This window comes from Sphaerodactylus townsendi, linkage group LG01 (genome assembly GCF_021028975.2).
Source record: "Sphaerodactylus townsendi isolate TG3544 linkage group LG01, MPM_Stown_v2.3, whole genome shotgun sequence".
Taxonomy (NCBI): Eukaryota; Metazoa; Chordata; class Lepidosauria; order Squamata; family Sphaerodactylidae; genus Sphaerodactylus; species Sphaerodactylus townsendi.
Window position 1 is genome coordinate 118631288 of NC_059425.1, and position 15046 is coordinate 118646333.

General features: G+C 45.3%; 1 protein-coding gene across 1 annotated transcript in view; it reads left to right on the forward strand.

The window, feature by feature from the left end:
* The window catches only part of FRK (fyn related Src family tyrosine kinase), a 74017-nt gene that overhangs the window by 16870 nt on the left and 42101 nt on the right, over positions 1–15046 (forward strand). The window contains exons 2-3 of the mRNA XM_048492472.1: positions 9245–9366; positions 12973–13136. Coding sequence (XP_048348429.1) covers positions 9245–9366; positions 12973–13136 — 286 coding nt within the window. The remainder of the gene's footprint in view (positions 1–9244; positions 9367–12972; positions 13137–15046) is intronic.

The window sequence follows — 15046 nt, forward strand, 5'->3', positions numbered from 1 at the left end:
GTGATTTGAAAGACCTCCCGAGACCCTGGAGTCTCGCAGTAGACAGTACTGACCTTGATGGACCAGTGGTCTGATACAGTATAAGGCAGCTTTGTGACATCAGGCTGTAAGGATGGTAGTGATATAGAGGGTAGATATCTCAGTGGTTATTAGCCATGGTGAGTAAAGGGAACATCCACATTCAGACTTTGTAAACATCTGAATACCAGCAGCAGGAGGCCTCATTGGGGATGTCTTAGTCTCTGTGCCCTGTTCTAGGATGCTGGACAAGATGGGCCACTGGTTTGAGCCAATGGGGTTGTTCTTACATTTTTATTCCTAGAGAGATATCACATAACTTCCAGATTTTCTGAAAAGTGGCATCACACTGTCGCTGACAGCCAGAGGCGCACCATGGGTAAATGGCGCCCGGAGACAAATTGTCTCCAGGATGCCCCCCCAGGCTCTGCCCCACTGCCCCCAGCTCCACCCCCTGATGCCCCCAGGCTCCACCCCCACTGACCTTGACTCCGCCCATGTCACCATGGACATGGGCAAGGTCTAGGGCAGTGGTGGCGAACCTTTGGCACTCCATGCTGGCAGGGGCTGATGGGAATTGTAGTCCATAACATCTGGGTGCCAAAGGTTCGCCACCACGGGTCTAGGGTGCCCACTTCCCCTCCCCTGCCGGTTGGGCTCCTAGCCGGCAGCCTGCAGTCTCTTCTGACTGGGGAGGGGAGGAAGGAAGGGGGGAGTCCGGGGGCAGGGTTGAGGATGCTTGGAGGTTGAGGATGCTTGGAGGCAGCAGGAAGTCCTGCTGCCTCATCGACCCTAGCGATGCCTTGACTGAGCCGCAGTTAGCAGGCCTTGAAAGCTTGATGAGGCAACAGAACTTCCCTGATCTATCATCAGGGAACACATTTTAAGCCCCCATGTGACCAGAAGAGTGGCGCCCGGGGACAAGGGGTACCCCTTATCCCTAGGTAGATACGCCACTGCTGACAGCTTCCCCCCTTCAATAGTAGGTGATGTCAACGATATTTGCCTGAGAACTTGATGAACTGCTGCTGAGTAGGCAATATTGACCTTGACTGACTAATGGTCTGATTCAGTATAAGGCGTGTTCGTATGCTGCTGCAAAGTCCTCCATAGCTTTCTCCCAATCCCTTTGTGCTTCCCACCTCCACCCTACCCCATGTTTACTGCTAGAAGCCTTTTGACCTGTTTTTGTTTTAGAAAGGTAGTCATATTATGGATTAAAAACTGGTTGAGAAACAGGAAGCAAAGAGTGGGTGTAAATGGGAAATTCTCACAATGGAGAGATGTGGGGAGTGGTGTCCCCCAAGGATCCGTATTGGGACCAGTGCTCTTTAACCTATTCATAAATGACCTGGAAGTAGGGGTGGGTAGCGTGGTGGCCAAGTTTGCAGATGATACCAAATTATGTAGGGTGGTGAGAACCACAAAGGATTGCGAGGAGGTCCAAGCGGACCTTGATAAATTAGGTGAGTGGGCTCAGAAATGGCAAATGCAGTTCAATGTAACAAAATGCAAAGTGATGCACATAGGGGCAAAAAATCCAAACTTCACATACACGCTACAGGGGTCAGTGCTATCAGTCACAGACCAGGAAAGGTTGATCTTAATAGATAGTTCCATGGGAATGTCACATCAATGTGTGGCAGCTGTGAAAGAGGCAAACTCGATGCTGGGGATAATCAGGAAAGGAATTGATAATAAAACTGCAAAGATTGTCATGCCCTTATATAAAGCCGTGGTGCGACCGCACTTGGAGTACTGTGTTCAGTTCTGGTCAACACCTCTCAAAAAAGGATAATGTGAAGAGATAGAAAAAGTGCAGAGAAAGACACTTGAAAAGGATGATTGAGGGACTGGAGCACCTTCCTTATGAGGGGAGAAGGCTGCAAGCGTTTGGGACTCTTTGGTTTGGAGAGGAAGGCGTCTGAGGTGGAACCAGATTAAAGTCTATAAAATTGGCCATGGGGTAGAAAATGTTGACAGAGAGAAATTTTTCTCTCTTTCTCACAATACTAGAACCAGGGGGCATTCATTGAAAATGCTGGGGGGAAGAATTAGAACTAATAAAAGGAAACACTTCTTCACGCAACGTGTGATTGGTGTTTGGAATATGCTGCCACAGGAGGTGGTGATGGCCACTAACCTGGATAGCTTTAAAAGGGGCTTGGACAGATTTATGGAGGAGAAGTCAATCTATGGCTACCAATCTTGATCCTCTTTGATCTGAGATTGCAAATGCCTTAACAGTCCAGGTGCTTTCGGGGAGCAGCAGCCTTAAGAGGTACATTGCGCACATCCTACATGTGAACTCCCAAAGGCACCTGGTGGGCCACTGCGAGTAGCAGAGAGCTGGACTAGATGGACTCTGGTCTGATCCAGCTGGCTTGTTCTTATGTTCTTATGTTCTTATTGCTATAGTAATGCACCTTCTGCTGATTTTTAAAAATGACATTTGATGGTGGGTTGGGGTGAATGGAGGGTTCAAGAGGATCAGAAGAAGAAAGATGTGAGAGTGGGGAGATCTTGTTTCCCATCCATTCTGTGGAGAAGTTTGATGTTTTCTATCAGAATATCAGTTTTGGAAGCATTGGTGCATATCTTACGAAACCACAAAAGGTATTCACCAATGCAGAAGGTGACACAAGGAGCGCAGATGGAAAATCATGATGTGTGATTGCTCCAATAAATCCCAATCTTATTTGATAGTTGAGTCCAAGCAATCCACCATTGAGGACGCAGCCAAACATTCATTGTAAGAATAATTTAGCTACTATTTTGATGAAACGATCTATCTTTTAAAAGTGTAGATTTTGATTCAAAAATTGAAATGACCAACACTTGGCACATCTTTTGTTCCAATGTTTTTCTTAATATGAACAATATGAATTTTTATTTTGTAAAGAAAAAACCATTTGCAGTATTGATAGAAAAACAATAATATATTTCCTGGATTATGTTTTTTCTTGTGTCAGTCTATAAATCATAATGACATGGTAGATGAGATTTGAAGGAGTTGCCCAGTTGATCATTCACCTAGATTTTTTTCATATTTAATAATGGGGCAAGAACAAAATCACGCTGAGCCCAAGGTTCATCTGTCTTCACTTAGATTGTTACTGTTTCTTCATTGCTCACAGTCTAATGATTAATCAAAGTACGTGTTCACATATTTTCACAGACAATTGTCAGAACCTTTGACAGACGTGAATATTCTGTTCTATGTTATTTGCCTCTGTGCATCCGTCAGCAGTGCCAGAATGATATAATGGTGTCATTAGTATGTTCCTTATTGGATGTAGTTTGGCAAATTGCAATGGGGTTTACTTGCAACTAACATTAGCTATGTCACGACTTTACTTGTTTGTTTTTTGGGAAGGACATTTTGTTTCCTGTTGCATCGACTGGATATGTGTAAGGAATTCCAAAGAGCAGAAATAAAAGGCTTTTGGATGTAAGACCGTTTATTCAGACATCTTAGAAAGCACACACACACGACATGACAGGAATGAGACCTCCCGCCCAAACTTCAGGTTATAACGTACTCAATCCCTTCCCCCTCCCTGGGCCATCCAGGCCCATCTCATGGGAACGGAATGCTCATCCTGGACAAACAAGATAAGCCGATCCACCAAGGTTGTTGCCGCCCAATTCTGGCCGCGCCCGCCCGGCTGGAGGCATTCCGTCAAAGGCCAGCTGGCTGGGGAGAGAACCAAGCAGAACTGCCATCCTTACACTCTGCTTCCCCCCAAGAAAAGCCTCCCCGGCTTGTCAGGAAGGCTTTGTGAAAAGCAGAAATGCCAGGAGGGGGCATCAATATTTTCTGTATATACCCATTGATTATGGCCAGGAGGGATAGCCAACCCATGAAACTAGATACTGTAGGACGCATTGCGTGGAGAAGGAGTCCAGAATAGCATCTATTTCAAAGTGCTTGTGGCCATCAATTATAACTGGCGGGGGGGAATTGGCTCAGTTGCGTTACCAGGCATCTGAAATGGGAGCCTCACTTAGAGCAAGCTAGAATGAAAGACAGGAGTGAATGTTACTTAATGAGTTAGGCAGTTCCAAATGAGCGAGTAACATCATTGAAATCACGCTGCTAATAATCCTAAAAGGGCCTACAAATTTCTTGCCTTAAGTTTTGAATATTTGTGCACGTCTCTAAGGCTTTTAGTGGACAAATAGACCCGCGCTAACGCGCATAAAGGGAAGTCTGAGCGGCGCTTGTCCGCCCTGAACCCTTTTGTGATTCTTGGGCCTGCTGTAAGGTAAGAGCTGCACTGTTTTCCAACCCTCGACTAGCTTGAAGGAAAATCCATTGTTTGAACTCTGGAGGCTGCGAGGTACCTCTGCAGGCAGCTGGGGCAACAGTGCGGAAAAAGACCGACCGACCAGAAACAATCTCGAGCGGGGTTTTCGCGTGCTGCACTATATGAATGGCATTGTTATCATGCATACTCTGCAAAGAAGTAAATCGCACCAATTGTCCTGATGATAGTTAGTATAACAAGCGTAAATACTGTTCTAACGTTCTGTTAGATCCCGTTCCGACTGGCCGTCACTTTTGAGCGATGGTAGGGGCAGCGACCGCTTTGGGGTGGTTCCCAACAGTTCCAGGAAAGCCTTCCAAAACTTCGATATGATTTGGGGACCGCTGTCGGATACCACCTTTGTCGGGAGAGGAGTGTAGAGGCGATAGACATGTTGGATAAAACAACCGGCCAGTTTAGGTGCCGACCAGTGATTGTGGTGCAAAAGGAATAAAATCGCCTGTTTAGAAAAAAAAAAAGATCCACCACCACCCATAAAACAGTGTTCCTGTGGCTTTCCCGCAAATCGGTTTATAAAATCCATGGAAATGACCTGCCAGGGTCGAGATGCAACAGGGAGGGAGTTTTTAATAATCCATGCGGCTTTCCCCGGGTATCGACTTGGCTTCCGCGACAAGACCAGAACATCCCTTTGATATAACGTTTCTTTCAATGTCTTTTACATGGAAGCCACCAGAACTGTCGGGCGGAGCCAGATGCAACGTTACCAAAACCAGAAGTGCTCCAGCTTGACCGGGCATCATAACAAATTTCGGTGAACCTGCCTCCGGAGAGGAGTGAGGATGTACCAACACCCTCCTCCCCGCTTCCAAACACCATCCTCTAAAATGTGCAGTTGTGAATCCCCTTCCTCCGCCCGACAAGTTCGCTGGAGCCCCGCCCTTGAATCCCTTGGAGTGAAGGGGTGGAGACTTATGTTAGGGATGGTATCGGAGGGGAGGGAGCCGCCCATAGATTTACAGGATCGGGTGACCCAGCTAATCCCAGCTGGGAGGGAGAGAACTGTCGTGGGATATCTTGTAGGGATGTTTCCCCCCCCCCCCCCTCTCCAGGGGCCAGCGCTGTCTAGCCTCCTCGGCTGTTCATAGCCCCGGGTTGGCTAAGCATGGTTAAAATGGTAATGGGAGCACTGCCTCTCACTCACCGCAGATCTAGAGTAGGGTTAATGTCCTCGGGTGCTGCTGACAGGCAGAGGCGTGCTACATCTCCGGCGTCCTCGAAATCTTCCTCGATAGCCGCTTTGGAGACGATCCCTGGTAGTGGTTACAGTTACGTGGAGGCGCGGCTGATCCGATTTACTGGAGGTTTGGCTGCCACGGTATGCGTAGTCGGAACTTGGGGGTTTTGTTTCCTTCGGGCAGTTGGCAGCCAGCAGGTGGTCCCCGCGCAGTAAAGCGCCTGGCAATAATCCCAAGCGGCGACGGTGGCGCTCTGAAGTGGTTTCAGTTGCGGCGACGCAGGAGTTGACTTTACCCCGGGCAGGTAACTTGGTGCTGGTGTTGTGGCAGGTTTTGGAAGCTGAATCGCCATCTCTTGGCGCTGTATCGCCAAGAAGAACGGCAGTTTACTTCCAGATCCCAGTTCGATCCATTCGGCTACTGTCCAGCGGGAGTTGGATGAGGATAACCGCTTTCGCCAAGCAGTTTGATGTCCAATGCCTTCAAAGGTACTCATCACATTTCAGCGCGTTCTCCGCCAGTCTGGAGGAAGTTTACTGGCACGCTGCACGCGAATTCCGGCATATTCAGCGAAAGAACGGTTACCTTGCTGGATGGTTTTTTACTGCGGTCGATAGCAATGTTTTCTGCATCAGGGTCTTGGAAACGGTATAGCGCACGCCTGGAGGGAACCCCACTGTCGCGAGTGTCAGTCAGCCTGTAATTACGTGAGGGTAACAGAACTATCTCAGCTGCTATGCCATCCAGTACTGATCCAATGTCTCGAACTTTCACGCTCTTCAGAACGATATAAATCATCATCATACTCTTGCATATGGGCATCGAAAGTTGTAAGTAAGATGAAGTAGGGGAGTTTCGGTCATGCAGTCCCGCGATCAAAAGCTTGAAGGCGCTGGGATGGGGGGTCTGTAAAATCCTCTCTCAACAGCTCGAGATGCGTGTTGAGGTTGTTGCTGTAGGTGGCCTGGTGGCTGTAAAGGGGTAAAGGAGTAGCGGGGCTTCGGAGGAACCGGGGGTGGCTGAAGCCCCTGGGTTGGGGAGCTGGAATCGAGGCCTCGAAGTATCGTCCTACCGGCGGGGAGGGGCTGTAGGCGCCCGGTAGAAAGGTATTGGGCGTTATCTGGAGCCCTTGCCAAGAAGTATTCGCCAGCTGTCTTCATAAATCCTGTTCTAGGTCGGCCAACTATGCTTTCCCTTACGTGTTAAGGCATCCTGGTGCGATGCAAGGGCCGCAGCCTTTCACGCATCCAATTTAGCACGCGTTCATCTCGCTTGTATGGCTGTAGTCAGTTCATTCTGTGTTTGGATGGCCCTGATGCTCCTCGCGTGGCGTTGTAAATCCATTTTTACGATTGATCCAGTACTTTTGTCATGAACTGTCAGATTCTGCTGGAGCACAATGTCGACTTCCAACGCTTCTTCTTTGCGATCCAACTCCATTTTGGATTTCTGCGCCGCTGCTTCTCCACGGTCCCGTTGCTAGTAAGATTTCATTAATGCCTTCTTCTTCCCAGAGTTCGCCGCTCGCGCTCCCAGGCAAGTTTGGCTTCACGCAGCAGGGCCACTCTCATCGCTCCAACTTTCGCTCTCGAGGGCATTGGGAACGGGTCAGGGTCGGGATTAGAGTTCCACTTCTTCAGACGGACTTCTTCGATTTCCTCCCAATCAGCCTTCCACGGAGCTCTTCCATCCGCTTCACTTGCTCCCTCGCTCTGGAGCCGCAGTTTTAGTGGTATGGAACCCTCTTACCGATCATCGAGATCTGACTCAAGCGTCATTGTTCCAGCCTCAGCCGTGAAGTCTTGGGGCCTTAGCCAGTGCGCACTATGCCACTGCTGCTCCTTGGGAATATCATCAAGAAAGTACTTGTCTAGGAATCTTTCCATGGATTCCTGGGTGTCCAGCTTATGTGGATGGTTGTCAGTCCCAGTTCCTCAGGGACTGGTTGCGATTTGGGGTTTGTAATCCACTTTCGCTAGTCAGAGGGAAGCTTGAACGGTCTACATCGCGCCCGATCCATGGATAATGCACCAAACGCTTTCATGCATCTCCACAGCCGATCGAACCCACCTTGTTCATCCCAATGAAACAAGGGCAAACTTCTGTACTCTCGTCTCTAGGTCTGGAGAGAGTCACCCAAGAGAATTAGACCATCTCCCTCTCCTAGATCCTTCGGAATCTGGAAGGGAAGGCTCGAAGCCCTCTATGGGGGTATCGTGCCTTCCACATGGTCAAAGTTGCATTCAATCTCTGCATGTCGAAACACCAGAGATCCACTTCGATGTAACAGTAAAGGTTAAGAAGTGATTCCTGTCATAATGTAAGGAATTCCAAAGAGCAGAAATAAAAGGCTTTTGGATGTAAGACCGCTTATTCAGACATCTTAGAAAGCACACACACACGCATACGATTACGACAGGTAACAGACCTCCGCTACCAAACTTCAGGTTATAACGTACTCAATCCCTTCCCCCTCCCTGGGCCATCCAGGCCCATCTCATGGGAACGGAATGCTCATCCTGGACAGCAAGATAAGCCGTCCACCAAGGTTGTTGCCGCCGATTCTGGCCCGCCGCCCGGCTGGAGGCATTCCGTCAAGGCCAGCTGGCTGGGAGAGAACCAAGCAGAACTGCCATCCTTACAATATGCTAAGTACACAAGAATGTTATTTCAAGCACAGCTCGATCTCACAGTGTAACTCCATGTACAAGTGAAATTAATTGGCTTAGATTGCACTGTCAGATTTCCCAGATTCTTCACTGGGAAGCAGTGATGGGTAAATAAGTTTGCATCTGCAGGGTAGCATACCTGTACCAAGTTTTCCTGATGATAAAAGATTGATGCTTCCACAGTGCCTATAGCAATTGTACCACTGGAGTTCCGTAAAGAAAAAACACCTAGAATTTGTCTTTTCCTGTGATTTCTTTCCCAATAGAAGGGTGATTGGTAGACAAATTGATGTGGTATTTCTCCCTCACAAAATATGCTTACCTGAAATCACTTGGAAGTTCGTAGCACAAAAACTGCACTGTCCCACCTTATGTAAAGAAGCCATGATTATTCCTTCTTTCCTCTTTAGTCCAGTTTCATCTCAAGTTATATTATACCAGACATGGTATCCCTCAGTTTATTCAGACGAAGTGTGTTCATGCAAGTTAACAAAATTAAAGTTTGTTTTCTGCATTAAGCTTGCAGTTAGTATTTTCAGTAGCATTCTGTCAATAACTATATATTGTTGAAGGCTTTCACGGCCGGACTCAATTGGTTGTTGTGGACTTTCTGGGCTATGTGGCTGTGGTCTGGTAGATCTTTTTCCTAACATTTCACCTGCATCTGTGGCTGGCATCTTCAGAGGTGTATCACAGAGAGAAGTGTGATACACACTGTGTCCAGTGAGAAGGGAATGCTTGTGTTGTACTGTATTTGTCACTGGAAAACAATTTAGTCTCCTGAAATTTCTGTTATACTTAATAATAGTATAATCTGTAAGACAGATATAACATCCTTGAACATTTCAACTTTTTTTGTAGATTTAAGAGTGGTAAAAGGAAGAACTGATGCTTGTATAACAATATTTAGCACAAGTTTTAACCTTGGTCTCTTATCAATAATTCCATTATGCTTGTGTCATACTGTTCCACTGCTTTGGCATACATTTAAATAGCACAAATGCATCCTTGATAACTAATTAAGATGACACACTGTTTTCTATTTTAGGTGGTTTTTCGGTGCTATGACACGAGCAGATGCGGAGAATCAACTGTTGTACACTGGGACCCAGGCAGGAGGATTTCTAATCAGGGACAGTGAAAGTCAAAAAGGCGAATTCTCACTTTCAGGTATCTCTTCTTTCGTCTCCCTTTGCATTTTAATTTTATTTATTCAGTGTTTCTTAATAATTAAAAAAAACTCATAATTGTTTCTTCCCTAGAATTGCATGAATGCACGTTGAAAGCAGTAGCTGCTTTTGACAATTTTAGCTGTTCTTTGCTTACTAATAGATGCAAGCATTTGGAAGCCATGCATAAATACCCCCCAGAGATAATGCAGGCGAACTTCCATGTGGCAATGGATAGGCACAGAGCTTTTCTAGATACTCTAGTTTGTATTTTTTTTTAAAAAAAAAAAACTCAACAATTTTTGCATTGTTTCCAGTTTAGAATCCTTTGGTGGAAGATGAACTAACACTCCTGCCTGATGAATAAAATGCATTCTTATTGGCAATACCTGCATCTCTTTTTCATATTAGTTTCACCATAAAGCAATAATGATGGTTATTTCAATATTTGATTGTAGCCCTGTGTAAAAGCCAAGCTGTGGGAAGATAGAGTCTAACTTTGCAGCAGAATAACACACCATAGCTTTAATTAACAATTAACAAAGCTGTGTTCTATTTCGTTTGGGTGCTGTGTGGTTTCCGGGCTGTATGGCCGTGTTCTAGCAGCATTCTCTCCTTAGGAGAGAATGCTGCTAGAACACGGCCATACAGCCCGGAAACCACACAGCACCCAAGTGATTCCGGCCGTGAAAGCCTTCGACAATACATTGTGTTCTATTTCATTTCACTGTGTGCACTGAATGGATAAAATGCTTTGTTGGAAAGAAGAAACTTACGTTGAACACAGGCTCGCCCATTTTGCACAAGCTCCTGAAAATGTTTTGCAAATATTTTCAAAATGTTTTCAAACCATCTCATATGGCTAGTTTTGACAAACAAGTCAATAAAATAGGTCTTTCGTCATGTCTTAGCCCTTAGTAATATCTTTCTTATAGATATAATCTTTTCTTGCCTGCATTACTGCTACGTGACTTCTGACAAGCTGGCCTAGAGAGAGAGAACCCCTTTTAAATCCTTTGATTTTATAAATCCCTTATTCGTTAATAGCAAATACAATTTTTAGGCCTATAGTTCATCCTCACACCATTTTTTAAAACTTCTTAAATATGCAGTTACAAAGCTCAAAAGTCTCTTGCTGTGATTCTCTAGAGTCATATCTATGTTTAATTTATTTATTGTTTTAATTGAAACTATTTGCTGTCTTCAAATGTGGATTGTTTTGTAAACCGCCCTGAGCCCTTCGGGGGTAGGGTGGTCTATTAAATGTAAATGTAAATGTAAACAACAACAACAACAACAACAACAACAACAACAACAACAATACTACTACTACTACTACTACTACTACTACTACTACTACTACTAATAATAATAATAATGTAGCTATGTAGTGACGATTCCCCCAAATATTTCTTTAAAAACCTGACAGAAATATTATGTGAGACAGCCAGCACAAGCTCAGAAAATGGCATCAATGTGGAAGTCTGGGGACTGAGGAGAGGTTTGGGAAACATTTTAAAGAGATCACAACCAAGTGAAATCATTTTCAAAATGTTTTCAAAAAGAATTGCTAGAGAACAGCCCGCAAAAAAGCATTTTCAGGCAGGAAATAAAATTTGGCTTAAAAACTATGTGGAATTCCATGGAAAAAAATGTTTTATTTGGTTTGTGTGGAGAGGGCTATAATCCCTTTGTGGATGGCTTAATATTTTTAAATCTGTGAGCATCACTGCATGTGAAAAGAAAATCTTTTTGTAATCCATGTATTTCATAATATGCAATATATGGGAATACATAATTCATAACCTGTCATTCATAATCTATGAGGTAAGGTTTGACAATCTAAAAAAGGTTCAATGTCTTTTTATACTAATCCTTTAGATTTATTTCCATTACAAAAAGTAATGAAAGGAAACTAGATATTTACACATTTATCCTGTGTGTATCTGTTTCCATTCCAGAACTTCTGATATACAGATGTTTTCTCCATTAACATATTATTATCTATATATATAAAAAGCTAACAGTGTTTTTGTTGATGATAGTATAACTCAGTAACTGCTGGGCCAATTCCTCTGAAAATTCCCAGCCACTATAGTCATCCAGGTGAGAGTGTTTTTAGATGTTCACATACCTGAAATTTCACACCTGGCCCAGGTAAAACGCCTGTTTCCTTGCGCTCCATGGTGAAGGACATGCAGCTGCCTGTGTATAACTGTCACCCTTAGAATGTTCGTGCTGCTTAGAATGTTCACTCAGATGACTGGGAATATGGGCAGGTGAGCAATTACATAGGCAGTAACTCTAGTGGGAAGTGAAACACCTTACACAATAATATACACACGCAGGGAGAGGGAAGGGAGGGAGAGGGAGGGAGGGGTGGCATCACAAAGGGGAAGAGAGAGGAGGGAGATGAAAGGGACGGAGGGAGGGAGGCATGGGCGCGGGAGGGGAGGCAGGGGGCCCAACATCTGATGATATGACCTACCCACCCTAGCGGAGAGAAAGGGAAGAAGGGAGGGGAGAGGGGTGGCATGCAAGGAAAGAGTGAGGAGAGGAAGAGAGTGAGGGAAACATACAGACCTGGCAGGGAGGGAGGGGCCAGGCACCCTAGATTCCCCTAGATACTGTGGTTACAGTTAAGAAAACCAGACACGATTACTCAGGAGTGGCTTCGGTACAGCAACCATGACATACCTCCTTGAATGGCTGCATCCGCCCCTCAGAGGGTTTCCCCTCAGAAACAACACCCATTGCCACTAATGACTTACTCCCAGGTAAAGGATCCATGACCAGTCAACCTAGGATGTGTGGGAGGAGTTGCCTTTTCCATTCCCCCCCCCCCCCCCTGCTAAGCGAATGCGGGCACACACACATCAATGACATCGCACAGTATCAGGCTGCATGTTCTTGCATGAGCATATTTTGTAAAGCTGGCCTCTGCACAGATAGATTTGCTACTGTTTCCTTTCCCATTTCACCACAATAAACCACAACAGCAGCACATTAAACCGAGACCCTACTAAGTTATTTATTACATTTCTATGCCATTCCCGCCTTGTGGGGGAGGCTTTCCTTAGCCATTTCTCAGTATCTGGTGCAAAGTATTGTAAGGCATTTTGGACCACTTTGGAGAGAAAAGTGAGGTATAAATGATGTAAATAAGTAAATAAACAAACATTTCAGTCTTGTGGAGTGCTGTTCAACATGGTTTGGGTCTTCCCACAGGCACAAATACATGCCCTGTTGTCTGCTGCTGGGACTTGGACTTGTGAAACCATGCTTTGTCAGGGGAAGGCCTTAGCTTCAATTCCTGTCTGTAGGCCCTCCAGAGTAACTGGTTGCCCACAGTGAGGAACAGAATCCTGGACTAGATGGATTGCTGGTCTGTTCCAGCAAGGCTGTTCAAATATTCATGATTGTTTAAGCCACTCAGGTCTAGATTTGGGCATGAGGTGCTAATTTAAGCATCCAGATTTGGGTTGGCAGGTTGTGAATGAGACTTAGATAACAGGCATTTTGCCATAAGGTCTCCTTTTATGTATCATTTGTGTATGTACAATGTACAATATGTATGTTCAATAAATTTCTTTTCCTATATGTCTAGTTTTTGATGGCATGAGTGTGAGGCACTACCGAATCAAACACCTGGATGATGCAGGTTTTTTCGTGACCAGAAGAAAAACATTTCAAACGTTGACTGCTTTAGTCAGATACTACAGTAAGAACAGCGATGGACTGTGTATACGACTTGGGAAGCCGTGTGTGAAGGTAGAGCTAAAACAAAGACTTTTTCCATTGAACTATGTGCAACCTTTTGGTTATTGAGGTGATAAGTACTTAACCCCACCCCCACCCCCACCCCCCAGCTGATCATAATTATTATTTTAGGAAACTATATATAGCTGTGCCATTTTATTCTCTGAGGTGCCGTATCAGTAAAAAATGTTATGCTATTTCAGACAAATAATTGTGTGGCTGCATGAAAAAAGCATGCCAGCTTGTGATTTATGGTGTTGCAGTATAAATGTATATTGAGATGAAATCACCAGGCTCACAACTCTAGCTGACTATAAGAACTGAGCAAAAATAAAAAAAATCTGATTCTTATAGGCAATATTTCATTTTTTCTAAAAGCATGCCTAGCTGTGTTATATTCTTAATCAAGGATATTTTAATTTTTCAAATTCCAAAATTAAAGTATTTTTTAACCCAGTATATTTTAAAATAATAGTATCACATAACTTTTCACTCTTGGCTTTTCTGTCTCTGTTTTCCATAAATGAATGTTTATACATTTACATTTCTGATTGAGTGAAGCATTCCATTTTTATCAAATGCATATAGTGTTAAAACCACTAACTGATTCCTTGCAATTCAAAGCTGAAGAAACAAAAGAGAGGGTAACATTTGCATATGCAAAAAGGATAATGCTTTCAGGATAATGTGAGACATCCATGCTAGTCTCAATATCAGCCCTAGACCTCAGAAAATGGGGTAATATTTTGTGAGGAAAAACACATTGTGAGCTCCTCCCAAATTCTCCTAGGCCGTTTCCACACGGCCAGGATGCTTTACGCCAAGAGTTCTTAAGGGCCGTGGGGGGGGTGCTTTCGGCATGAGCAGGCTGAAATGACCGGCAGATGGCAGGCGGCAGCTCCTTGACGGGCCGCCTCTTCCCCGTCCCGCCCCTCGCTGGTGTTGTCCCTCGTCGTGCGCCTGCTGGAAGCACGTCGCAGTTGGCCCGCCCGCAGCTGCCCTCCGACCCTGGATTCAGAGGACAGTGTGGGCAGGAAGGCTCTGACATGTGCTTGGCAAACGACGAGGACACCGTGAGTGGGGCGGGGACGGAGATAAGCGTCTTCGGCGGCGTGGATTCGCTACCCATACCGACCGAAGGCGGCTTCCTCCCCAACAACAACCCTTTAAAGGGTTGTTGTTTAGGGCGTCCTGACGCTGCCCTGGGGGGAGGGAAGTGCAGTCAGGTCGCCGCTGCTGCGTTGCAGCAGCAGCGCCTGTGCGAACGGCGGCCTGGGGGCGGCGTTTTTACCGCCCCCAGGCCGTCGTTAATGGGCCGTGCGGAAACGGCCCTAGAGATTGCCTCATTACTCAGCACCTCAACAGGAGTGTCACTGCTGTACCACAATCATCATAACACAAGCATCGTTCATAGAGCAAATTCAATTCATGGTGATTTTCTTACCTGTTCTGAAAAGAAGGTAAGCAGTTAAAAGCTTAATCGCCTTTACAGTTAAGTATATCTGTCATAACATTTTTGAGGGGTTTTGAGATGTTTTCTCGGAGGAATGGGACCTGGAAGAGGTAGCCCAGAAATATTCTTAATAACTAAATAATTCCCATTGCTGTGCATTGATCTTTCCACACAGCAGAAATAAAGCATCCTGGAGACATTTTAAAAAGATCAATTTAGACTTTTTGTGTTCCCACAGCACAGAGAAAATAAGCGTTGCCAGCCGAAATGGTTCTTTTTCTTCCTCCTGCTGGCCAATGGAGCTCTGGTCAGTTTCAGAGTTGCGCCTAGCATTTTGTGTGCTGCTGCAGAGATTCTCCTGCCTCTGGCGTTTGGTGAAGTTTTCCATGGAGGTTTCCTCCGCTTGCAGCTCATCTGAGCAAGATTTTAATGTAAAAAGTAGATTAATAAGGTTTGTTTTGCCCAGCCA